The sequence below is a fragment of the Pygocentrus nattereri genome, chromosome 2 (assembly GCF_015220715.1).
Source record: "Pygocentrus nattereri isolate fPygNat1 chromosome 2, fPygNat1.pri, whole genome shotgun sequence".
NCBI classification, from domain to species: Eukaryota; Metazoa; Chordata; class Actinopteri; order Characiformes; family Serrasalmidae; genus Pygocentrus; species Pygocentrus nattereri.
The window spans coordinates 37,902,750-37,930,009 of NC_051212.1; the positions used below are offsets into that span (position 1 = coordinate 37,902,750).

At 41.5% G+C, this 27,260-nt stretch overlaps 1 protein-coding gene across 6 annotated transcripts; it reads right to left on the reverse strand.

Moving 5' to 3' along the window:
* Window positions 1–760: 760 nt before the first annotated feature.
* On the reverse strand, window positions 761–27,260 carry ubtfl (upstream binding transcription factor, like). 6 transcript variants are annotated; one of them, XM_037531322.1, is made up of 21 exons: window positions 27,088–27,259; window positions 23,812–23,995; window positions 23,266–23,386; window positions 22,940–23,121; window positions 19,447–19,530; window positions 19,149–19,304; window positions 18,965–19,029; window positions 18,757–18,877; window positions 17,832–17,942; window positions 16,843–16,970; window positions 16,439–16,580; window positions 16,200–16,241; window positions 15,552–15,665; window positions 6,809–6,964; window positions 6,263–6,391; window positions 5,737–5,822; window positions 5,264–5,453; window positions 4,826–4,873; window positions 4,164–4,295; window positions 3,750–3,872; window positions 761–1,435 (listed from the first exon to the last, which is right to left on the reverse strand). In XM_037531322.1, exons 3-21 carry the CDS (start codon window positions 23,321–23,323, stop codon window positions 1,343–1,345), a joined length of 2,160 nt encoding a protein of 719 aa, XP_037387219.1. In that variant the 5' UTR covers window positions 23,324–23,386; window positions 23,812–23,995; window positions 27,088–27,259; the 3' UTR covers window positions 761–1,342. The 6 variants fall into 6 exon arrangements, with proteins under 6 accessions (XP_037387219.1, XP_037387225.1, XP_037387222.1 ...); XM_037531328.1 differs by lacking the exon at window positions 23,812–23,995 and having other exon boundaries at window positions 6,281–6,391; window positions 27,088–27,260; XM_037531325.1 differs by lacking the exon at window positions 23,812–23,995 and having other exon boundaries at window positions 3,750–3,869; window positions 27,088–27,260.

Below are 27,260 nucleotides of genomic sequence, written 5' to 3' on the forward strand. Positions count from 1 at the left end.
GAGTCGTGCTGCTGAAGTTGTAAGCTTAGCTTTTACCAAACTGCGAGCCCCTCACACTGGTCAGCTTATTCTTATTACAAGGGCACTTTTTAAGTGCTGAATGACCAGCTGTAGTGTACGGACATGAGTGGAGAGCTGCTCTAACATTAGCCCTCAGGACTACTGCGCTAGTGCCTCAACCTTGGGGTTGGCAGTAAAACAAGTGGAATATTTTCTGCTGTTAGGGACGAAAATATGGAGAACACACGTTGTTCCTCAATTTTTTTAGGGAAAAAAAACTGGTTCTGTTTCTGGTTCTTCAAAGCGAATGATTCCATTTAGAACCATGATTTCTATATAGAACCATTTCATTCTTAAAGGGTTCTTTGCCTGGTGAAATAGCTCTTGAGACTGATGGAGAATGTGCTGTATATGGTTCTACATAGCATCTTTAAAAAAAAAAAGAAAAAAGTTCTCTATAGCACCAAAATGGGTTCTGCTGTTGTTTTTGGTACCATATAAAACCAAATTTTTAATGATGCTTCCCAGTTTGTAATGATATTTATGTAGTAGGTGATAATAGCCATTGCTCACACTTGCCTGTGTGGTGATTTTCATAGACTTGGTTTTAAAGCAGAACAATGAAGTAATGCAGCACTCCAGAACATCTTCCCTACAGTGAGAGACCACTTTACTGTGCAGATTCTAGTGTGCAGCACGTGAGCGACACACACAGAGTGATCACATTTCCAAATTTAACAAACACACAAACAGAGGGATATTAAAAGAGAAAAAGTGCATTTATTGCAGAGGATCTGTCCAAAGAATGACCGAACAAAACCGGAACAGCCCATAAACACAGCCCTATGGGCCTCAACGTACTTGCTGAAGGATACAAATACAAGCAGTTAGGTCACTCTCCCCTACTTCCTCCATTTTAAAAGCCCTCTCCTCCCACTGCCCACCTCTGACCAACGCTGACACATCAAAAAACCTTAAATTGCTTTATCAAATGCTTCTTTAAAATAAAAAAAGGAACAGGCAACGTAGATTTTAATAACACACCTATATAAAGGCAATAAAAAAATGCTTCAATAAACACACAAGTAACACAGCTCTTTAATAAGAGGAAGTTGTCCTGATGACTTTAAGTCTGTGAGGTGGACATATTGAGGGAAAACAAGCCACAACTCATCCAAGTCCTGCCTCTCTCTCTGTGAGGACAGAGAGAGAGCGAGAGCGAGAGAGAGGCGATTTACCCCACGCTGTGTGCTCACAGCTACCGGACCCTCCTGTATACAGGGAGGGATCATGTTAGGGGGCGTGTCCCGCACAGCCCCCCCCTTTGAGGGGGCAAAATTGATTAGTCGGAGTCTGAGTCACTGCTATCTTCTGTTGAACTGCTTGAACCATCTGACTGGTCGTCATCATCTTCGTCGTCATCATCATCTTCGTTCTGCAAAACACGTAGGACATGGTTCATGAATGCATATATATTGACTGATTTCCCCGAGCACCTCTCATGATATTGTAATGTTAATGTTCTAGATTTCATCCTTATTTGGTTTAGATATAATTATCGTCTCATCCAGTTGTAACTACAAGGGGTGACTGTAGAATTTATTACATAAGCGATAGGTACAGTACCATGCAGAAGTCTAAGTATTTTTTTCAAAACCGTTTATCTGGTAAATAAGTAAGTGTATTACTGTTTTAAAACACTATGTAACATTAGAGCAATTTTTAAAAATATATAATGAAGTTAAAACTACCAAAACTGCCTTGTTTTCAAAGACGTAAGAGAATCTTTTTCCAATTTTCTCACCAATTTACTCAATTTGACCCCATTAACACCTGGTTGCTGCATGTGACTAGTAACTGCATTATATCCAGATAAGATTTTAGCCACTTGCATTCACACTTGGGAGTCAAATGCATCTGTGTTGGACAGAATATGCAAGTCTGTTTATGAAGCAGCACCCAGTTAATAACTGTTTATTATGTCATCTGTAGTTTGTTTTGCAAATACTGTCTGTCCATATTGCTATAAACCATTTTGTTTAGTCCTGCACCAAACCATGTGAGCCTTCCATGATCATCTTCCTCGTAGACATGGATCACAAACCCAGTGATACAAGGGGAGGAGTTTCTGTTGTACTGGGAGGATTTTGTTTGTCGAATGCATCTTGGAGAGATGGATGTGTTTATGCTGCTATAACGTGGCTCAAATGCGTCTCAGATCACCCTCTGAAGTGTTTTGAGTGATTGGATTTGAGTCCGTTTTAAATGCTTCTCAATGTCCCCAGCTATTGCACCCCTGATTTAATCTAATGAAGCCATGATTAGCCAAACTACAGTCATATGCAAAAGTTTGGGCGCCCCTAGTCAAGCTTCATATTTTAGTGATTATCTGTCTCTCCACAGAACACACGTCTACAGATTTTAATATACAACTCCAATACCAATGAAGTTGGGATGTTGTGTAAAATCTAAATAAATACAAAATACAATGAATTGCAAATCCTTTTCAACCTATATTCAATTGCATACACTACAAAGACAAGATATTTAATGTTCAAACGGATAAACTTTATTGTTTTTTGCAAATATTCACTCATTTTGAATTTGATGCCTGCGACACATTCCAAAGAAGTTAGGACAGGGGCATGTTTACCACTGTGTTACATCACCTTTCCTTTTAAAAACACTCAATAAGCGTTTGGGAACTGAGGACACTAATTGAAGCTTTGTAGGTGGAATTCTTTTCCATTCTTGCTTGATGTACAACTTCAAGCCGGCGGCGTTTCTGGGTGTTGTTGATATATGGCTTTCACATTACATGGCAGAGTTTTAACTTGCACTTGTAGATGGAGCGACAAACTGCGTTCACTGTGTTCACTGACAGTGGTTTGCTGAAGTGTTCCTGAGCCCATGTGGTAATATCTGTTACAGAATGATGTCGGTTTTTAATGCAGTGCTGCCTGAGGGATCGAAGGTCACGGGCATTCAATGTTGGTTTTCTGCCTTGCCGCTTACTTGCAGAGATTTCTCCAGATTCTCTGAATCTTTTGATGATATTATGGACTGTAGATGATGAAATCCCTAAATTCCTTGCAATTGCACATTGAGAAACGTTGTTCTTAAACTGTTGGACTATTTGCTCACGCAGTTGTTCACAACGTGGTGAACCTCGCCCCATCCTTGCTTGTGAACGCCTTTCAGGGATGCTGCCTTTATACCCAATCATGACACATCTGTTTCCAATTAACCTGTTCACCTGTGGAATGTTCCAAACAGGTGTTTTTTGAGCATTCCTCAACCTTCCCTGTCTTTTGTTGCCCCTGTCCCAACTTCTTTGGAACATGTTGCAGGCATCAAATTCAAAATGAGTGAATATTTGCAAAAAACAATAAAGTTTATCCATTTGAACATTAAGTATCTTGTCTTTGTAGTATATTCAATTGAATATAGATTGAAAAGGATTTGCAAATCATCGTATTCTATTTTTATTTATGTTTTATACAACATCCCAACTTCATTGAAATTGGGGTTGTACAAGTAATGTATATTTACTAAGTTCGACATAAAATTAACATTTTATGTTCTTGTAAATTAGAGTAATATGAAACTTTAACACTATGATTTTACCCCCCGATTTACACCTTCATCAGCTGTTTGAGAGTAGGTTGTGGGAAACCCAGGAATTCACAAGTTTACAACCCTTCAATATGCGTTATTAAAATTTTGTCTAAAAAGTATTATAAATGTACCTCGTCATCGTCGTCATCATCCTCCTCATCACTATCTGTGCTAGCGGAGGACTCTTCGTCTTCATCCTCAGAGTCTGATGAGTCTGTCTTATCGTCCTCTTCATCTGAGTCTGATGTGTCCTGCTGGAGACCACAGAGTCAAACCTCTCTCTAACGGGCAGTTATCATCTGGTTTGTCGCTCACACAATGCATCAAATCCACAAATTTAAATTAAAAAAAAAAAAAAAAAAGACAATTCTGAAAAGTTTAAACACATTGTTTTCCACAATTCTGACATCAACCTCACTATATTGCAATGCAGCCCTCGCAGACTGCTCAACAAACTAATAAACAAATTTTCTCAACACTATGTCTTTGAACAGCCCTGTTTTGTGACTGTATTGGGCAAGTGGCCCAGAGAGAGCGGGCGTTACCTTGGCCCGGTACGCCATGGAACGTTTCCCCCCCCCGGCCCCCAGCGTGGTGGCTCTGGCACCTACCGCCTTCCCCTTGGTGACACGGACTTTGGCCCCTGGACCTTGTGGCTTTGTCGTGCCCCGCCGTTTCTGTGCAGACACAGACAGGGGCAGGGGAGGTAGAGAGTGGAGAAGGGAGAGAGAGAGAGAGAGAGAGAGAGAGAGAGAGAGAGAGAGAGAGAGAGAGAGAGAGAGAGAGAGAGAGAGAGAGAGAGACAAAAAAAAAGAAAACAAAAACAAAACACAAGAAAACAAAAGTTCAAGCTCAAAGCAACTATTAGTAGCCCCACAGAGCAGCCCACAGAACACTGCTGTCTAAAATCAGGTTAGTTTTAGATCTAAGACGTGAACATGATTTTTATTTAAGTGATGATTTTAAAGACAAATTATGGGGAAGGGACTGATTTGCCTTTATCTTTAGTCTTATTCAGCTTAACTGATGGTAGCAAGAAAACTTGCCATGCAATGGAGCACAGTGGTGCAAAGAGTGTATTAGAATACATGCACAGGTATAAACACTTGAATAGCTGTTACACAAGATGATTTACATTATATGGAGAATGTGGATGAGCAAGAGATATAAGCAATAATGAAATTATGCAACACATCTAGACACTCACCGTAGAAGAAAACTCTTTATAAACTGCCCGCTCCTGGGGAGAAAGAGACTGAGAAAGAAAGTGAGAGAAAAAAAGTCATTTACAAAACACCAACCTACAACTAATTAAAATAGACTGAAAAGCACTTTTGTGCAACTGAAAATTTAGTCGACAAAGTGGATTTTTTTCTGATTCTGATTGAATACATTACACAAAGCTTTAGAAGCAATATAGTTCTATTAATTTGTTGAACTGTAAAAAAAAAAAAAAAGAAATAAAAATTTACAGATGATTTGAACACTGAATGATGGCAGTGGGGAAAAAGAGCAACTGATGAAGGCATAAGGGTAGGATTAGTCCATTGACTGAATAATAGTTGATTATTTGTAACCCTAAACTTGCATGAAAAATAAACTCCAATATAATGAAAGCAGTATGGCAGCAGAATCCAGCACCTACCTTCACCCAAGCTTCCAGCTCTGCTTTGTACTCGAGCTGCTGCTCCTCTACCTGCTTCTTGTACTTGTCCTTCTGGCTTTGGGTGAGCTTGTGCCAGCGCTTGCCAATCTCAACCATGCGCTCCTTTAGACTGAAGTGATTCAGCTCACCATTTGTCAGGAGTTCCTGAGAAAACATCTGATAACCACTCCTACAGTCCCACACAACGAGAGAGAGAGAGAAAGAAAGAATGATAAAGCTTCTGTTGAAATGGATTACTGCACAGAGAAATACTTTCACTAATACTACTGGCAAAGAGGGGGTGGATTGTCAAAGAGGGCATTAGATAAGATTAGTTTCGAGCACTCTAATAGATTACTGTAATAATAGTTGGTTTATTAATATGTTATTGAAATAATCATTAGTTGAAGTCCTAGAACAGTGTTATACTACAGTGAGCAATCTCAGAGGGAGTGAGTAGATTCGCCACTCACACAGGTGGTTTTTTGGGCTCTCCGTCAAACTTGGGTTTCCTTTGGCCCTGTCCTGATGGCACCGTCCTCATCTCAAGCAGCTCTCTCTGTAGGACAGATGCAAACAAAGACATCAACAGCCTTTTAGCTTCTTCAAACACATTAACAAACAGGTAGAGGACACAAAATTGCGTCTATTGTGTGGTGTAGTGACTAGGAATACATAAAAATAAAGTAAATACAATGTCAGGCTCATGAAAATCTGCAAGTAGATCACTGATAAAACTCTAAGGGAATGAGACTTTAATACATGCAATGACTGCAAATTCCATAACTCCAACACCACCACTTCAGTGACTGAAAATTATGCTGCAAACACCACATGAGAATAAACAGACAATACATGTAAAGTCAGGATAGCATCATCAACTTCAGGCACCTCCACCCCTGCTTTACTCTGGGGAAGAGAAAGGTTATAGGCGACCAACATTTTGACATTTCTTCAACATGGATGAGAAGACAGTGGTCAAAACGTCTGGTCACTGACCACGGTCCGGTACTGAACCTCGTATCGCTTCTGGTCCTCAGCCGCCTTCTTGATCCAGGGGATCTTCTCTTTCTTCTCCATAGCTTTCCAAGCAGCCTCCATGGCGGTCTGCGCTTTCTTCCGATCGCTCTGTAAAAAACAGACTCTTCGTTTATGCAACAGCATCACTGAATGCTACCATTTACTTTTAAGACACTATTGCACAGAGATGTGTACGTGCCTGTACAATGTTCTCCTGTTCTAGAATGTCCTCCACATTTAGACTATTCCAGAAGGTCGTCCTGCCAGTCACATTGTTCTATGTCCAGCCCCTAATTCAAACAATTCTATAATGTTCTCCCTCATCCACTGTGTGTTTTTATTCTGGAACAGTATAAATCCAGTTACCTACATTAGAGTGTTGTTTTTTGCTGGGGAAAGCTGGATCAGTGTGCCACAGCTTGGCATCAGAGTTAAGATTTCTTTTAACCCTGTGCTTGTTCAGGTGCCATGCAGGTTAAAATCTTCTTCTGCTATATTAGGAATAAAGCAATTAGTCTGCCTCACCCTATATTTGGCCAGGTAGTCTCCTATTACACTCTGCTGCCACATCTCCTCCGCAGTCTTGGGAGTTTCTGGGAGTCGCGTCTTCTTCCTTGAATCCCGCTTTTCTTTTGGTAGCCCCTGTACCAACTGGTCTAATTCAGGGTCACGAACCCGATCCTACCAAACAAGAACGACACTGGAGTCAGCCAGTTTCAACAACAGGTTGCTTTTTAATGTCTTGAAGAAGCTGATGAAACTATTGCTATCTGCATGAGGAAAAGAACTAGCAGACCGAATTATATTGCTGAGCCTGAAAATCTGCAAACATAAACAGGCATTGTGTACAGGAATAATTGTGTATAGTCACATTAACATTAATGTGTGCACTAAGGGGCACAGTCACATTTACCAAACCAGGCTGAACGATCTGGTGGAAAAATATCCAATGCTGCAATTTCTTTTATAGGCCAAAAAGACCAGCATATCTACTTTTTCTAGCTTGAGGCTTGAAAGCTGAACACAGTGTGCCAGTTAGTTGTTGCTGTGTTGTCATGTACACAGTATGTGTGTTTGGTTCTGACTGGTCTAGCTTAATACAGGGTGGTTCACAAGCTCTCAGTTATTAGGTGAAATAGAAACTTGTTAAGACAATGCTGTTGATCACATAGGCCAGGGGGGTCAGCAACATGCGCCTCTGGGCATGCAGCTCTTTTAACTGCCCTGCTACGGCTCCTCAGCAGAATGCCAGAGTGCCTTTATCGCCATATCAGGTGACTTTAACCATGTCGCTATGGCCAAGACCCTACCACACTTCACTCAGTATGTGAACTGTCCCACCAGAGAGGAAAGAACACTGGACCTGCTGTATGCTAATGTTAAGGACGCATACAGCTGCTCCCCCCTCCCTCCTCTGGGTAGGTCAGACCACAACTTGGTACAAGTGAAGAGTCAGCCTGTGACCAATCGGATAGTGAGGAGCTGGTCTGGGGAGACGAACAAGGCACTGCAGGATTGCTTTGATGCTACTGATTGGTCTGCACTCTGTGAGCCACATAGAGAGGACATCGACAGGCTCACAGAGTGCATCACGGACTACATTATCTTCTGTGTGGTCTACACTGTCCCAACCAGAACTGTTAAATGTTACCCAAACAACAAGCCGTGGGTAACAAAGGACATTAAGGCTCTCCTCAACAAGAAGAAGAGGGCCTTCAGAGCTGGAGACAGGGTGGAGGTGAGAACAATCCAGAGGGAACTGAGGACAGCTATCAAGGAGGCGAAGGACAAATATAGGAGGAAGCTGGAGTGGAAACTCCAGCAGAAAAACATGAGGGAGGTCTGGAATGGAATGAGGACCATCACCAGCTTCAGGTCCAGCAACAACGGAGGAGCAGAGGTCAGTGTGGACGGGGCCAACAAGCTAAATCTGTTCTTTAACAGATTTGACACTGCAGGCTCTGTCCCCCCCAGCCTGGCAGTCCTCAGCAGACCATCCCACTCATCTCCCCTCCCCCTCCTGATAGCCTGCTCCCCTCCTGCGACAGCCCATCTCACACCTCCATCCTTCCCCCACCCACCACCTTTACAGTGCGTCTCACTGCTGACTAGGTGAGAAGACAGCTGAAGAGACTCCACGCAAACAAGGCTGCAGGCCCTGATGGGGTTCCACCTAGGGTGCTTAAAGCCTGTGCCGCCCAACTTTGTGGAGTACTTCAACATGTCTTCAACTTGAGCCCGAGTCTCCAGAGGGTCCCCATGATGTGGAAGACATCCTGCATTGTTCCTGTTCCAAAGACGCCACGACCCAGTGACGCCAAGGACTACAGGCCAGTGGCACTGACGTCTCATGTCATGAAGACCATGGAGAGGCTTGTCTTGGATCAGCTCCGACCCATAGTCCAGCCTTTTCTAGATCCCCTCCAGTTTGCCTATCAGCCCCACCTGGGAGTTGAAGACACCATCATCTACCTGATCAACCGAGTTTACGCTCACCTGGATAAGCCAGCCAGCTCCGTGAGGGTCATGTTTTTTGACTTCTCCAGCACATTTAACACCACCTGGCCCGCTCTTCTGGGTGATAAGCTCACAGTGATGCAGGTAGATTCCACCCTTGTGTCCTGGATTGTTGACTACTTGACTGGCAGACCACAGTATGTACGCCTGCAGCACTGTGTGTCGGACAGATTGGTCAGCAACACTGGAGTTCCACAAGGAACTGTCCTCTCTCCCTTCCTCTTCACCCTCTACACCACAGACTTCAGCTACTGCACAGAGACTTGCCACCTTCAGAAGTTTTCTGATGACTCTGCAATAGTTGGATGTATCAGCAAGGGAGTTGAGGATGAGTACAGGGCGACGGTGAAGGACTTTGTCGCATGGTGCGAGCGGAACCACCTGCAGCTCAATGTGACAAAGACAAAGGAACTGGTGGTGGACCTGAGGAGGGAGAAGGCATCGGTGACCCCTGTGTCCATCAGTGGGGTCAGTGTGGACACAGTGGATGATGTGTATATTGACAATAAACTGGACTGGACTAAGAACACTGACGCCCTCTACAGGAAGGGCCAAAGTCGTCTCTATTTTCTGAGGCGCCTGATGTCCTTCAACATCTGCCGGACTATGCTCAGGATCTTCTATGAGTCTGTGGTGGTGAGTGCTATCCTCTATGCTGTTGCATGCTGGGGATGCAGGCTGAGGGTGGCAGAGGCCAACAGACACAGCAAACTGAACCGCAAGGCCGGTGATTTTGTGGGTGTGGAGCTGGACTCGCTGACGGCCGTGTCGGAGAGGAGGACGCTGTCTAAGCTGAAGGCCATTATGAACAATGGCTCCCACCCACTCTACGACACAGTGATGAGACACAAGAGCTCATTCACCTCAAGACTCACTCTACCAAAATGCACCACAGAGTGTCACAGGAAGTCATTCTTACCTGTGGCCATCAAACTCTATAACTCCTCCCTCAGTGTGTGATTCACAAAACTCAATACGAAACTGTTCATATGTGCAATAATAACAATTGTGTGTGCAATAACTCAGAGGGACACTAACTTAATTTAAATAATTGTAACTGCTTTATACCTGATGTTTCATATTACCATCACAATCACTGCCACCTTACTATACTCATAAGTACTTAAATCTTGTGTACATACTGTAAATCTCTCTATATTGTCTTAAATTATTAGTAAAGTGTTTATTTTTACATAAGTGGCCGCAACTGTAACAACTGCAATTTCCCCCTAGGATCAATAGAGGAATCTGAATCATTTGGAGATGAATGGACTTTGCATTTAAAATCACTCTAGACGGTTTCCTGATACGTTTAATCTGCAATGACAAACTGTCAAACACTAAAAAGTTGTGAAGTTGAAGTCACTTCTCATTCGAATGGTCTCATTACACCTTAAATGGTGCAGCAGTTACATTCTGGCACCTCAGGCACCATTTAAAGTGGAGCGAGAAAGTTCGAACAAGAAGCTGGTGAATGAGAAGCTGACTACAGCCTCGCAAAACAGTTGAACGTTGTGAGACATTTTACAAGAAACTATTCTATTTTTGCTGAACAGAGAACGGAAAGGAAACCATGGCTTTATAATATTTCTGATGAGATCTATAAATGTTTAGAACAAAGAACCACTTTGCCAGTAAGACTTAACTGCTTTGTTTTTTGCACTGTATTTGATTTAAAATTGTTTTGGGTTTATCTGTACTTTACTTAAGCATTTCCATTTTGGGTGACTTTTTACTTTCACTCCACTACATTTCAAAGTCAAATATGTTACTTTTTACTCCACTACATTTTGTGAAATCTGTCGTTCCTTTTGGTTTTTGTGTGTATAAAAACATAACATATCAAAACATAAGAAGTGCAAAGCAAAAACTCCAATCAGGGCACAGTGGTCACTTTGTTCTGAGCTTGTTTTGACCTGTTGGTCATACCAACCCAGTGGAGCACACGGTTCAACGTCAGTGCAGCAGCGTAAAATTTTGGGAGCACATACGTCTATCTAAATGATGGAACTAACCTAACTTTGTGTAAATAGACCACAATATAGAAATATGTACACATATGCAGCCGTGACTGATGCGTCTTTTTCTGAATTTATACAAACACTTTCATTTTGTAGTAAATTAGTTTCGGTTAGCTTATGTTTATGAAGAGAGACCTACAGATCAGTAAAGGAAAACTTATTTGTGAACCTGAGTTTAAAGCAAGTGTTCTATGTTTTGTGCTTATGATGATCTTAATAGACGCCAGCGTCACTAATTAATGACATTCTATTAAAAGACTGATTTACCAAGAGAGACGCTGGAGCATTTTCAACTAAAATGAGTTCATGAAGCGAGTCGTGTTATAAAAATGATAACAGGACATCAGAGCCATAATTAATCTTTTAGTACTTTTACTTTTGATACTTAAGTACATTTGAAGGTAAATACTTTTGTAATTTTACTCAAGTTGAGGTCTAGTCTAAGGACTTCTACTTTTCCTGGAGTAATATTTTATCTTGGGTATCTCTACTTTAACTCAAGTACATGATTTGTGTACTTCGTCCACCTCTGACAGTATCACATGCCGTGTAGTGTTTAGAAAATTTGGAGGTCTGTACGTTGGTTTCTTTGCAAACCACAATTACGCAATTACTCAACACCTTCTCTACACCTCTATTTAATCACAAAAAAATAATTACAGTATAATATTGCAATATTTTGTATTTAAAAATACAACCCCACTTCCAATAAATTTGGGATGTTGTGTGTAAAACGGGCGGCACGGTGGCGTGGTGGGTAGCGCTGTCGCCTCACAGCAAGGAGGGCCTGGGTTCGATTCCCCGGCCGGGTGACCGGGGTCCTCTCTGTGTGGAGTTTGCATGTTCTCCCCATGTCTGCGTGGGTTTCCTCCGGGTTCTCCGGTTTCCTCCCACAGTCCAAAGACATGCAGTCAGGCCAATTGGGTGTGCTAAATTGTCCCTAGGTGTGAGTGTGTGAGTGACTGTCTGTGTCTGTGTGTCTGCCCTGCGATGGACTGGCGACCTGTCCAGGGTGTATCCTGCCTTCCGCCCGAAGACTGCTGGGATAGGCTCCAGCTCCCCCCCGCGACCCTGACGGAGAAGCGGCTTAGAAAATGGATGGATGGATGGATGTTGTGTAAAACAAATAAAAACAGAATACGATGACTAGCAAATCTTTTTCAACCTATATTCAATTAAATACACTACAAAGACAAGATATTTAATGTTCAAACGGATAAACTTATTAGCAATATAAACTTATAGCAAATATTCACTCATTTTGAATTTGATGCCTGCAACATGTTCCAAAAAAGTTGGGACAGGGGCAACAAAAGACTGGGAAAGTTGAGGAATGCTCAAAAAACACCTGTTTGGAACATTCCACAGGTGAACAGGTTAATTGGAAACAGGTGAATGTCATGACTGGGTATAAAGGGAGCGTCCCTGAAAAGCTCAGTCATTCACAAGCAAGGATGGGGCGAGGTTCACCACGTTGTGAACAACTGCGTGAGCAAATAGTACAACAGTTTAAGAACAACGTTTCTCAACGTGCAATTGCAAGGAATTTAGGGATTTCATCATCTACAGTCCATAATATCATCAAAAGATTCAGAGAATCAGGAGAAATCTCTGCAAGTAAGCAGCAAGGCAGAAAACCAACATTGAATGCCTGTGACCTTCGATCCCTCAGCACTGCATTAAAAACCGACATCATTCTGTAACAGATATTACCACATGGGCTCAGGAACACTTCAGAAAACCACTGTCAGTGAACACAGTTCGTCGCTCCATCTACAAGTGCAAGTTAAAACTCTGCCATGCAAAGCGAAAGCCACATATCAACAACACCCAGAAACGCCGCCGGCTTCTCTGGGCCAGTCATCTGAGATGGACTGACGCAAAGTGGAAAAGTGTCTTGTGGTCTGACAAGTCCACATTTCAAATTGTTTTTGGAAATCATGGACGTCATGCCCAAGATGAAAAGGACTGTCTGGATTGTTACCAGTGCAAAGTTCAAAAGCCAGCATCTCTGATGATATGGGGGTGTGTTAGTGCCTATGGCATGGGTAACTTGCATATCTGTGAAGCCACCATTAACGCTGAAAGGTACATACAGCAGGTTTTGGAGCAACATATGCTGCCAACGAAGCAACGTCTTTTTCAGGGACATCCTGCTTATTTCAGCAAGACAATGCCAAGCCACATTCTACACATGTTACAACAGCGTGGCTTCATAGTAAAAGAGTGCGGGTACTAGACTGGCCTGCCTGCAGTCCAGACCTGTCTCCCATTGAAAATGTGTGGCGCATTATGAAGTGCAAAATAAGACAATGGAGACTCTGGACTGTTGAGCAACTGAAGTTGTACATCAAGCAAGAATGGGAATGAATTCCACCTACAAAGCTTCAACAATTAGTGTCCTCAGTTCCCAAACGCTTATTGAGTGTTTTTAAAAGGAAAGGTGATGTAACACAGTGTATATGCCCCTGTCCCAACTTTCTCAAATTCAAAATGAGTGAATATTTGCAAAAAAACAAAGTTTATCCATTTGAAAAAATCTTGTCTTTGTAGTGCATTCAACTGAATATAGATTGAAAAGGATTTGCAAATCATCGTATTGTGTTTTTATGTTTTACACAACGTTCCAACTTCATTGGAATTGGAGTTGTAGTATACATATATCTTATATAAGGTATTTATTTGTTTAATACTTGTGAAGTGACGTTACTGTTAGGAACAGGTCAATAACAGATTGTGAATAAGACACTCACATAAAAAAACAATAAAAGTCACAGGGTAGGTCACTTTCAAAATAAATATTACAATAATAATTTCCTTGACCACCAGCAAACTACCTGAGCACTTTTTCAGTGCGCACTGAAAAAAGCAGCCATAAATACAGACTGCAGGTTGCTCATTATGTTGACAGACATAAGTAAATAAACATTCTCTGGTCATAAACTTTGTTATGGAAGTAGTTTTGTAGTTTTTTTTCTGTAGGTCTAATAAAATACGTGCATTTTTTGTATTTATAGTCATGTGAAGAAATAATGAAATGTTTATTTTTTTTGGACATGCGTGGACATATCAGCACTTGATCTTCAGTTAACCCCTTAAAATCCCAGGTTTATTACATACCAAGGCTTATTATTCAGTAACTACAGGGACTTCAATGCCAACTGGTTGAGCTATTCTGAGGTTAAAAAAAGTCTGTAATAAAACTTTAGGCCTGCTGGTGGGCCCTGGCCATGTAAGAGGTTCAACAGTATGCATAGATAAACGTTATGTCATATAACTAAAAATAATGGAAATCTGACTTTGCAATAATTTATCTGTCATTTCTGTCTGTTGAAAGTGCACCTTCTAGCTTCAGTAATTGGTGTTGCCCCCTGTGGCAAAAACAGCTTTATACAGACATTTCCATTAATGTTCTACCAGCCTCTCACTTTTACTGGGAGAAATTCTTTCAACTGTGCATTCTTAGAGAAGCTTCTTGCATGTACAGCCCGTTTCAAATCCCCCTACCATTCCTTGGAAGATTTACTTGTATGTTTGGGACCATTATCCTGTTGGAAGGTCCACTTCTTTTTCACAGATGGTCTCAAGCACTCTCTGGTACGATAGAGATTTCATAGTCCATTCTGTGGTCCTACAGTCTGCTCTTGGTTTAAATTTGATGACGCAACATGGCCGGGACAAGTTGGAAGTGGTTTTAAATCTTCTCCATTTGTAGATGATCCTTCGGACAGCTGAATGATTGATTACCAATACGTTGGAAATCTTCTTAAACCCCTTCCCAGACTCAGATGCATTTAAAACTTCCTTTCTGAAGGCCTTAAAGAGCTCTTTTGATCTAGGCATGATAATACCATGCACTCAAATAACAAAGAGCAAACCAGACCAGATATCTGAGGTTTAAGTAACTTAAGTTCCTCCAAGATATTCTCTAACAGTGTTCTCATCATTACCATCTGATCAGGTGCACCTGACTTGACATGTTTGAAGTAGTGATTTATGTACAGTGTTCATACTTTTTTCTGCATTTGAAAATTGCATTACTGTTTATTTCAATGAAAGAAAAGACGACAAAAAAATGTGTCATTAGTTAAAATGTATCCCCTTTATCTATCAACACTGTTTAAATGAAGATTTGATATGTGTATCTCCATATATGTTGAAAAAAACTTTTCATGGGTACTTCACACCACTGTATATAGTACAGTATTATAGATTTTGAATGTTTACTATAAATTGCTTCTTTTTAATTTAACACAACAGCTAAACTTAACAATGGGATGTGGTTAACCACATGCCACTGGTCTGATGTCATTACAACAAAAATCCGTTTAGCTCCAGTTCATGTTTTGTGAGGGAATCCTGCATGGAAGGCTGGTGCATGGCTTTACTTATTTAACAAGCATGACCACAGATAAGAGAAAATGGATCTGCCTCAGAATATTCTAAAGCCTGACAACATATCAGGGCTGATTCAGGACATGAACTTGCAGTAAACATTAAAAGAAAATTATTTTTGTGCATCTTAAAGCCAAGGAAGGCATGATTTTGTTCGACTTAACGGACACAACACATCGTCACTCTGTTCAAGCCAACTTTGAATATCACAGCATAATTGTATAGACACTCAAAATACCATATAATAATACCATATCATGGGGCCTGTAGCAAGACCTTAAATAACTATATGCATCTTCACAGACACTGAAGCCTTTAGTAAGTCAGTGGCCCACCTTGCTTGAAGGGGATTTAGAACCAGCAGGGCTGCCTGCTCCCGCCATGCTCAGCTTAGTGCCACCCAGCTTCTCCTCTGTCAGAACTCGCTCTCTCTCCTCCTCTGGCAGACTCTACAAACAGGAAACTCAAAATGCAGCATTTGGCAATGACCATATTTTTTTTAAAAATATGGTTCTTCAAGGGTTCTTTAGTAAAGAAAATGGTTCTTTATAGAATGATGAACAGTCAAACCCTCAGCGTCAAAGGTTCTCTGCATCATGAAGGAGTACTTCAGATTGATGGAGAATTTGCTGTAGATGGCTATACAAAACATTTTTGAAAAGGGTTCTATACAGCACCAAAAAGGCCTCTTCTATTGTTTCAAGCTAGGCATCATAGCAGTAGCCAAACCCTTTTTGGTTTGATATGGAAACTTCAAAATGTTCTATATAGAACCATCTCCAGCACATTTTGCATTAATATACGGAACACTTTAATTATGCAAAGTGTTCTTTGAGTCTTCACGGTTCTATATAGAACCATTTCTTTACTATTTTTAAATTAAATTACATTACAAATCAATTAAATATAATAAATAATAAAAAACTTAAATTCCTCTTAGAACCATGTGTCATTTGTGAAATAACACCGTCATCGATGCTTACCTCAATAAATCTCTGGAGATCAATCTCATATTGCTTCTTTTTCTGGTAAGAAAAATGTTTGAGAATGCATTGTGTTGTGGTTAAAACAAATAATAAATACAGCATACTTTCTTCCCCCAATATAAGCTTTAAAGTTCATTTATGACTCACAAGCTCAATCAACTAATTAAACAATGGATTCACTTCACCGCCCGAAACCCAATCATCAACCACTGCAGTTTACAGAGACACTGACAGACCTGTTCGCATCGCTTCTGGAACATGTCCTTCTCCTTCTGGGTCATCATCTTCCACTGCTTGCTGCACAGCACCATCCTCTCTGTGCTTGGCACATCCTTCATGTTCACCATCAGCTCAGCACAGTATAGAGAATACCCATTCCTACAAAACAAAAAAGAGGCCTTCCAGATGCTGCAGAGAACACCCAACAACATCAGGCTCAGAAACTGAGTTTGCTACAAATAAGAGCAGGACCCTCTCTAAATATGTTCAAATCAAAAGATGAGAAATGTTTAAGAATAACAGAAAAACAACATATTCAGGAACTAAGCATCTCCAGATAGCAAAGGCCGTTTATGATAGCCTTGACGCATTAAAGTTCTGGAAGCTTTCTCAAGTTTCAAGAGAACACCTGGAGACCTACGGTGGTGGCTTGGTGGGCCGGCCATCAAACTTGTCCTTGAGCTGCCGTTCAGCCTTTGTCAAGACAGACTTCACATGTTCCTCAGAGTTTGCTTCTGGGTGCGCTTCAAGGTAGGCCCTCATGCAGTCCTGAAAGACACATTCAAAGAATTTGAAGAGCCTCTTCCTTAGTAATTGGGATAAAACCTTTCCAATTTTTACCCCTATCCCTTGTTTTTGAGCGTCATCTTACCCCCTGGAACTGAGTTACAAGGACATAAATCTTCTGAAATCTTTACCTACGAAATGGGACGGACCCTCACATAAAAAAGGACATTACTTCATTAAGAGCCCAGAAGCGGTGCTCTGTAGGAAACCCTGCCAGTCTGCAGCGATAGTAGAGGAGGGTAAAGTTCAGCAACCACACTGCTAGTCTTTAGTTAACTTTAGGGCATCATGTGCTTTCAAAGAGGGGGAATGCAATAATTATTTATTAATCGCCCACCACTAAGTAGTCAGCTAATCGCCAGATTCTTGCTCAATTTTTCCCATTCCATCTTAAATGAAGCAGTAGTGACTTTCTGAAGCTTCAGGCGTCAGTACTGCTGGACTATTTAAGGTGGAAGAGGGGATTTTAGCAAGCTACCGAGCATACTATTAGCAAATTTTTAACCTTTTAGAAGGAACATAATACACTGAAATGACATTAAACTAAGATAATACAATGGTTACAGTTTTATTTTTTAACTGAGAAAATTGTTCGCTTGCCATCTTGGCGATTTTCTTTTTTTTTCATAGCACTCTATTTGGAGTGTGCCTCTGAAAAAGCTCCACTTGGAGGGCAATGCAGCCCTAACACTTGCCCTAACCCTCTATCTCAACAAAAATCAGGACACCCTACCCCTAGGCATGAACAAGCACAACAGATTGCTAAGGGCTGAGTGGTAGGGCACGAGGGGTGAAATGGGATTGGGCCTTAGTGTGTTAAGACATTTACTGTACAGGAAATACCTCATAGTCCTTCTGCAGCTCCAGGGCTTTGCTGATCCATTTCAGCCTCTTCTTGTCTGAGAGCTGAGACCACTGTCTGCGTAAAGCTTCTTTCAGTTCCTTTTGACTTACCTAGATAAAATATAACTTACATTTATAAATTAGGTCAATATTATGGTAAACTTCACTTTTTTTAAAATAAGAGTTTGATGTAAATGTAAACCCTGTTAAAGGTTTAAAAATGTTTCACTCACTTACATACAGTCCATATTCGGAAGCTAGACTCCAAAACTGGCTTGTATTTAATCAGCTTATTTTTGTGGTGTCCCAAAAACCAATATGCTGACATATATTCACCCTACAGTAGTTTAGATGTGACCACTCGCACTGAAGTTACAAGGAGCATTTCAGCCTAAACTACTTTTTGAATGAGTAGCCTAGTGAGTCTTAAAGGCACTGCAATAAAAACAGCCTGTTTAATTAGAAGGGATAAAGAGAGATGGTCATGTAGAAATGAATTACAACTGTTGATGGTAGATAAAACCACAGTGGTCCTCGGGGGACAAAAAAATAAATACAAGAATACTTTTGTTCTACCAAACCTACTTACATATGGGCCATCCTACCGGTTCTCATTAGTTCATAAAAGGTTACAAGTAGGCTTTAGAGCCACAGTGAAAAGCTTAAAGCCATGGCTTGAGTACAGACACAAATTTAAAACAGTTCTGGATAATTTTGTTCTGTCTAGAGGATTGCACCACAAAAATACACAAGGCAAAAGTCCACTGTTCAAACAGCCATTACCATTTCATACCTATTTTCCCAGATTTGTCTGCTGACAGTTTTGTGTGTGTGATTATTTCACCTTTTTGTTTGGTTGTGTTATATACTGTATATGTACCTGTTTGTTTGTTAAGCACTAAAAATTATAATTAAAATCCCTTACATCTGGGTGAAGCTTCATGAAGGTCTTTTTCTCATGGTTGTACCACAGCTGCTGAGGGGTTTTGGGCTTCTCTGGGAGGTCTGACTTCTTTCGCTCTTCTATCAAATCAGGATGCTCCTCTCTACAGGGAACAGAGTGAAGCTTCCATTTGAAAACTGTTTCTTCAACTCTTTTGTGAATTTAGAAGTCAAAGAATGTGGCTGCTTACTTGAACCGTGCCATGTTTTTCTCAAATAATTCCTTCTCCTTCTGGAATTCCTGAACATATTTGAGCTGAATAAGAAAACACCAGAGGATCTTTATTACTCAATTCAGTAAAACAAAGCCCAGAAATGATATCACAACAGCAACTGCTTTCCAAAAAGAAGTCAAATATCCCATGACATCACTACCTTTTTCTTTTCTGTGAGCTCCTTGTATTTTTTGGACAGGATCTTCGTGAGATCTAGGTTGCTCATCTCTGGGTGGATCTTTGCATACTTGGCTCTCTTCTCCATGAAAAAACGGAAGTAGGGTGTGAGGGGCTTCTTTGGAAAATCTGGATGTGTCTGAAAATAAGAAAAAACAAACAGGATAAAAAGAAAAATATTTCTCTGGGTTTAATGTATTGTAAGTTTAATTCAGCAAGTTATGTTGAAACTTCAGTATTCTGTTTTGAATGAGGGTATTGAAGAAAAAAAGAAATACTACCTTCAGTTTCTTTCCTTTGTAGGGGTTCTTCACACAATCTATAGCATCAATAATGAGCTCTGTCATTGTCCTGTATTTCCGCACCTATGAGAAAAGGCATTGTAAGTTTTATCACAAGTCTGTGTTGAAGTTTTTGCATGGAAAAAGGTTTTTCCGGTACCACTAGAACCACAAAGCTAGTCATTAAAGGGCCCATATCCTATGTTTTGCTTGTATTTTTGTTTCTTCATTATATTAAGAATGTTTGTGCATGTCTATTTTTATTATGGAACGTTGTGGGGTTAACTCGCAGGACTGACTGGGTATTTCTGGTTGTGCTCTTGAGCAGGGCACTTCACCCAAACTGCTACATAACTGCTATCTGTGTTCTGATTGGCTGCCCTGTATTGTGCATAGTTTTAAAAGCAGCCTGACTTGAAACATTCCCTACAATTTCAGTGTAAGAAGTGAGGCTAAACTGCTGTATGCTTAATAGGTAAATATATGTAAATGTGTCAGTTTTGGTGACATCACAAAAATTATGCACTCAAAATGTGATGTCTTTGCAGCTTAGTTTCATACATGGACTTTATGTATTGGGAGTGAATGGGACTTTTTAAAAGTTTAAGTTAAGTGATACTTTTTTTAATCCCACAAACAGGGAAATTCCACCTCCGCATTTAACCCATCCGTGAAGTGAAACACCACATACACACTAGTGAATACTAGGGGGCAGTGTAAAAATGTTTACATACTAATAGTGGTGTAAACGTTAACAACATGTTAGTAACATGATATTATGTTAACAACAAATGCCTAATATACACTGCTCAAAAAAATAAAGGGAACACTCAAATAATACATCCTAGATCTGAATGAATGAAATATTCTCATTGAATACTTTGTTCTGTACAAAGTTGAATGTGCTGACAACAAAATCACACAAAAATCATCAATGGAAATCAAATTTATTAACCAATGGAGGCCTGGATTTGGAGTCACACACAAAATTAAAGTGGAAAAACACACTACAGGCTGATCCAACTTTGATGTAATGTCCTTAAAACAAGTCAAATGAGGCTCAGTATTGTGTGTGGCCTCCACATGCCTGTATGACCTCCCTACAATGCCTGGGCATGCTCCTGATGAGGTGGCGGATGGTCTCCCGAGGGATCTCCTCCCAGACCTGGAATAAAGCATCCGCCAACTCCTGGACAGTCTGTGGTGCAACGTGGCGTTGGTGGATGAAGCGAGACATGATGTCTCAGATGTGCTCAATCGGATTCAGGTCTGGGGAACGGGTGGGCCAGTCCATAGCTTCAATGCCTTCATCTTGCAGGAACTGCTGACACACTCCAGCCACATGAGGTCTAGCACTGTCCTGCATTAGGAGGAACCCAGGGCCAACCGCACCAGCATATGGTCTCACAAGGGGTCTGAGGATCTCATCTCGGTACCTAATGGCAGTCAGGCTACCTCTGGCGAGCACATGGAGGGCTGTGTGGCCCTCCAAAGAAATGCCACCCCACACCATTACTGACCCACTGCCAAACCGGTCATGCTGAAGGATGTTGCAGGTAGCAGATCGCTCTCCACGGCGTCTCCAGACTCTGTCACGTCTGTCACACGTGCTCAGTGTGAAACTGATTTCATCTGTGAAGAGCACAGGGCACCATTGGCGAATTTGCCTTTCACCTGGTGTTCTCTGGCAAATGCCAAGCGTCCTGCACGGTGTTGGGCTGTGAGCCGAACCTCCATCTGTGGACGTTGGGCCCTCATACCATCCTCATGGAGTCGGTTTCTAACCGTTTGTGCAGACACATGCACATTTGTGGCCTGCTGGAAGTCATTTTGCAGTGCTCCTCCTGTTCCTCCTTGCACAAAGGCGGAGGTAGCGGTCCTGCTGCTGGGTTGTTGCCCTCCTACGGCCTCCTCCCCGTCTCCTGGTGTACTGGCCTGTCTCCTGGTAGCGCCTCCAGCCTCTGGACACTATTCTGTCAGACACAGCAAACCTTCTTGCCACAGCTCACATTGATGTGCCATCCTGGATGAGCTGCACTACCTGAGCCACTTGTGTGGGTTGTAGAGTCCGTCTCATGCTACCATGAGTGTGAAAGCACCACCAACATTCAAAAGTGACCAAAACATCAGCCAGAAAGCAGAAAGGTACTGAGAAGTGGTCTGTGGTCCCCACCTGCAGAACCACTCCTTTATTGAGTGTGTCTTGCTAATTGCCAATAATTTCCACCTGTTGTCTATTCCATTTGCACAACAGCTGTGAAATCGATTGTCAATCAGTGTTGCTTCCTAAGTGGACAGTTTGATTTCACAGAAGTTTGATTTACTTGGAGTTATATTGTGTTGTTTAAGTGTTAGAGTTTTTGAGCAGTGTACTAATAACATGTTAATCTAATAAATGATTAATGCCACAATTTTTCTGACCACCCTAAATAAACTGGCCATAAAGGATGTCATGAACAAGTGTCTTATCCTTATATGGACAAGCATTTACTTTTGGTTCTGTGGGGAAAAATTGTCTCTTTTTATTTACTTCAATAGCTGCCTTCCTTAACTCTCAAACTTCATAGCTGATCGGAGAACAGGAGAACGCTTGACAGAACATATCACCAGGCTACAATCACAAAGGAGTTGGTACTACTGACTGTATGTGAGATATATACAGTGTGCATAACTTGCAGACACTGTTGTCTGCTAACTGGTTTCTTTCTTTTATACTGTGGCACTCAGGGTTTACCATTGGCTAATGCTGCCAATTAATTTGCACGTTGGATGTGCCCTTATCCATGTCTGTGTATTTCTGTCTCCCCTGCACCACCTTTCCAAGTGTGAGAGAGCTTTAATAGTATGTGTTTGTGGTTCTATCATTATTACTGGTCAAGCTTCTTCTGGGTCAACACTACAGTGTAGTTATGAACAGCAATTACAGTAATACATATGTCATGTAATGTTTACTCAAAATGGATAAACTACATAATTTCCTGTGTTTTGCTGCAAATATTTACATGTGGGCAATGCAAGCAAATCCAGTATTTTAACTGGATTGTTTCATACAGTAATTAAGAAATGTCTGAATCCAAACTTAATGTTTTGGCATGAGACTATGCTCTGATACCAAAACAGCTTTATGCAGAGAACTAATGAGACAAAAAAAGAATGAATTAATAGAAACCAACAAAACTGCTAAGATTGATGGGAAAAATGTTGGGTAAAAGAACCCAATTGTTTGGTTTTAATTAGATTTATAGATTTAACTCAGTCACTAAAGATACAAGAAATGGTCAGTGTTACTAGATTTGCATCAGTAGGTTAAACCAATGAGTAAACAAAGCAAAAAAAAGTTTGTTCATATGTTATTTGTGCCGCGCAATAGAAACATAACACAAATTATAAAGGTTTTTTTTACCACCTAAGAAAGTAGAATCATTAAAAATCTGCACAAAATTATTTTGCTCCTTGTAATCTGCCCCTTTCACTTTGTGTTTAGTTGTCTCACCTCTGTGGAAACCTTCTGCCATTTCTGCTTACACATGTCCCCTGTGTAGTTTCCAAAGCCTACTTTATCCCAGTCAAAATGAGTCTCTGTGGTCTTATATTTCACAGTGTCACCATCAGGCAATAGGCTCCTGATCCTCTCCAGCAGCATTAGGCAATCCTCCTTACTCCATGTATCATCATCTAACAGAAATACAAACATACAATATGCATTATTTCTCTGACAAAATGTAATGATGATAGCAATAAATACAAATGCATAATGATCACATAATATGTGCAGTGCATCTGGAGAACAGCAAAGCCTGCACAGCAAGCATTGATTACCTGGGTCGATTTTTATCCGACCAGCCTGGGTGCCAGCCACGCTGCTGCTGCCATTCATGCTGACAGAGTTGAGGTGGCTTCAACCCCACACGCTAGTATACGTCTACACAGAGCCTGAAGCCTGGGTTCATGTTGAGATAAAAACAGCTATTACTCAGTACAACACGTACCCACACATGCTGTATATCTGACTCATGATAATTCTTATTGTTCAAAGTACAAAACAGTAACATGACACATTATCCCTAGAAATGGCAATCTTAGCAAACCACTCCACAATTATAGCTTGTTTACAGGGCCACATCCTACATTTCTGCATGTACATTATTAACAGCCTATAAGACTGATATATGTAAATTGGCAGCTAATAAAAAAGCAATCCAGGATGAAACACTCCTTATAACTCCAATGTGAACGGTTGCTGGGCTTCAGAGAATTTCTATGTGCAAAATTGCAGTTTGTAAATGTCTAATATTTTTCTACCAAAAAAAATGCACACATTTTCTCCACATAGAACAGCAGAACATATTTCACCATTGCTCTCACATTTTGTAGCGCTATTGAGTGGATAGTGACAGGGCCTTAAGACGTCAATGCGTGTGAACAGCTTTGTTTGACCAGGAAGTGGCCAGGCTCCCCTTAAACTGGCTCTGGTGCAGCTGCACTGTTCCTTCTTCTTCTTCTTCTTCAACGTTCATGGTTGATGGCAGATCAGCTAAATCAGTTTTGCCTAACAAAACACAGGTATTGACTAGGAGTGTAATGATGCACAAAATTCAGTTCGATACACTGATGTTGTGATATATTTTTCAATACTGAGAAAATTAATTAGCCTGAATTTGCCTTGTAGCAAGATGTTTATAGGTTACATGCATAGAACTTACATACATGCGCACTAGAGGTGTAACGAGGCACGTTTTCAGATTTGGTGTGATTTTCAAACCTGTGGCTCAGATAAATAAAACTTCTCAAACAGAACTTTCAGTGTATGCTGCACTGCCTTGTATCAAAATAATCCCTCCAATAAACCTACAGTTTATAACTGATTTACAAACAGACCCAGTCATTTCAGAACGCGTGCATGGATCACATAAGCCCCTCCCACTCCCCGCCCACTTTACCCTGATAGGCTGCACACAGACGCCTAGTTTTGATCGTTTCCATAAAAGATAAAGGAGAGACCCCCGGGAACTGACCGAGGGGGATATAAGTGACCGTTTTAACTTTAGATACAGTATCAAATTTTATTTTTTCGATAAGTACTGAAATCGTTACACCCTAGCAGTCACATTTACTCAGTAACGACTATTTAAATGAGATTATACTATATTCAGGTATTTCTGAATATATAATATACTATATTTCAAGTATATTCCTGAAGAAATGGCTGAATTACAATTTACTTAGTTCCATTTCAGTCCTAACAAGTGATTCTTTATTCATGTGCTTTTCTTCTGTTGTTTCCGCTTCTGAACTGCTTTGATACTTTCTTTAGTCTGTTTTTTTAGCAACTTTTACATAAGTCATTACTGTAGTAATGAAACCGCACTCTTACTCAAGTGCAGTTTTGGTCTATACTCTTTTAAAAAGATGGTTCTTCAAGGGTTCTTTAGCAAAAGGACGGGGACCGTAAGTTAAATATATATACATTTCAAGCTTGAATGGTGCTTTGCGTGGTGAAACGATTCTTCAGACTGATGGAGAATGTGTTGTGTTGTGTATGGCTCCATATAACACCAAAAGGGGTTCCGTGATTGTTACAAGCTTGACCATCGTAACAATAACAGAACCCTTTTGGTTCGACACAGAACCGTGTACAACACATTCTCCAACAATCTGAAGAACCATCCCTTATAACACTGCACTCCGCACTCTCAGCGCGGGCTGCTGCTCTGTCAGCGGGGAAGGCTGTTCCTTTAAGCATAAAGGAGACTACAGTGTGTTTGCACTGCTGGCGGTTTCGCGCTCGAAGTTAAAGGGGGAAACAATCACTTAGTCTCAGTAAGATCTTGTACGTGTCCCTGCCACCCAGAAATAAAAGCGAGCCTAAAGCTCCGCCTCTCGCTGTTTTTTTTTTCTGAAGGCAGGATGTGTCCACAAAATCCTGTCACACCGTCCAGAGCCATACCAAACAGCGGCAGCGCGCAGGGCGACACCCGGGGCCAGACACCCAACGCGGAGCGACGAGATGCACAGAGGCGGAGCGAGAAGCCGCTGCCTGGGAGAGCGACACGGATCCTTTTCAGGATGTGGTTTCATGTACGAAAGCGAACCTCCAGCTTCAGAAAGCTGACTGAATGCTCGGAGCCTGAGCTGAATCTGCCTCTCTGCCCCAGCGGCATCGACATCTGGACGGCTTATAAACGCATGCTTTCGCCGCATCTGTCTTTAGGTGAACTTACTTAGTTGTGCTGGAGTTCGGGCTGCGGTAACGCTACGCGCTGCAGCAGGAATCCGTGTCGAGCTACGGACGGAGTCCGGATACAGCTGTGGACGAGCCGGGAGACCGTTTTCAACCCCAGCAGTATGATAACAAGTGTATAAAGCTTTCACGAAAAAAATAATTAAACACGCGAGTCTGAGAACATCACCATACGCCGTTGTTTTTAAAATAACCATGTACGGCCTATTTGAGTAAGTATGGGTCTGATTTTGAGCAGTGAAAGGATGACCGAGCCGCTACGGCAGCCACAACACCTGGCTAACGGGAACATGGCTAGCGGGGTTAGCGTAGCCGATGTTAGCATACAGGGTTACAAACAAACCTGACGTGCTAATTATTTGGCAGCTGGTCGAACTGTTTTTCCCCACTACCGTCAATGTAGATTAAATTCTCCGTGCCGAGCCGTCGTGTTAAGTCGGGAATATTTCAGTTTCTCTACGTTCGCTTCGAAGAGCTTCTTGTTAACGCTAGCACACTTGGCGCCAGCGTCAGTCCGCCCTCCCCGAGCGGTGGCGCCGCTCTCCCGGTTACGGTGGCGTCCCCGCCCGCGCAAGGTCAACCCAGCCAAAAAAAACTGGGCTTATAATTCGCTCTATTTAACATGCAAGCTTATTATTAGTTTTAAACCATTCGCATTTATGTTGTGCGGTCCTCCTCGTCGTCTGACGTTAGGCCGCTTTATACTTGTTGAAGTCACAGAAAGTAACGTTAAAATGTTTAAAAGTGAAGTCGTTTTAGTAATAAAACAGGCGTGAGTTTCGTCAAATTCGTAGTAATCTTCATTACACCTGCAAGCGTTGCCTGGCTCGCTCACTCACTCACACGTTTGATTTGAGTATTATAGGATAGTTTTGTACTGTCTCTGTACCGAACCATTGTCTGCCTTCGATCCCAGTAATGGCGTCCTTATTCCGGCAGGAGTCAGCACGCAGCTTCCGCTGGCACGAACGCCTCAGGTAGCGAGCAAGCTTGGCCAAAGTACGAAGAATATTTCTTAAACCAGTGAAAATAATCGTTTGACTACCGTTTGTGGATATCCATAACCATCCTAAACCATGTCCACAGCAGCGACAAACGCATTATTTCGGGAAAATGACATTTTGAAAATGTGAAAAAAAAAAACACGTTTACCGTTAACACTTGGTTCAAATTTGGAATTAGTGTGCCTCAGTACTGTTTTCGGGGTGAATAATTCACCCCAGTTTCAATAAATCGTAGTTTGTGAGAGCATATTTGCTAAACTGAGGGTCGAGCGGGCGCCTGTGCCTTTCTTCGCCCCGAAGCCTTCACTGCAGAGCCGCCATGAATGTTACAAAGACTCGGGGACGAGCGAGGTGAAAATCGTGGAAAACGACCTCAAAAACCAACAAACGACTCACCTTTTTTCAACAGTTCGTCACAGATCTCCTTCGCGATCAGTATGGTGTTCGTATTAAGTGTATTTAACGTATTTTAGTGTCGTTTCTTTTAGCCGTAAGCCCCGGGGAGTCAAGTCGAAACGAATCCGACAAAAGGAGCGTCTGGTTCGGTATGAAACTCCGCCCAGCGCCGC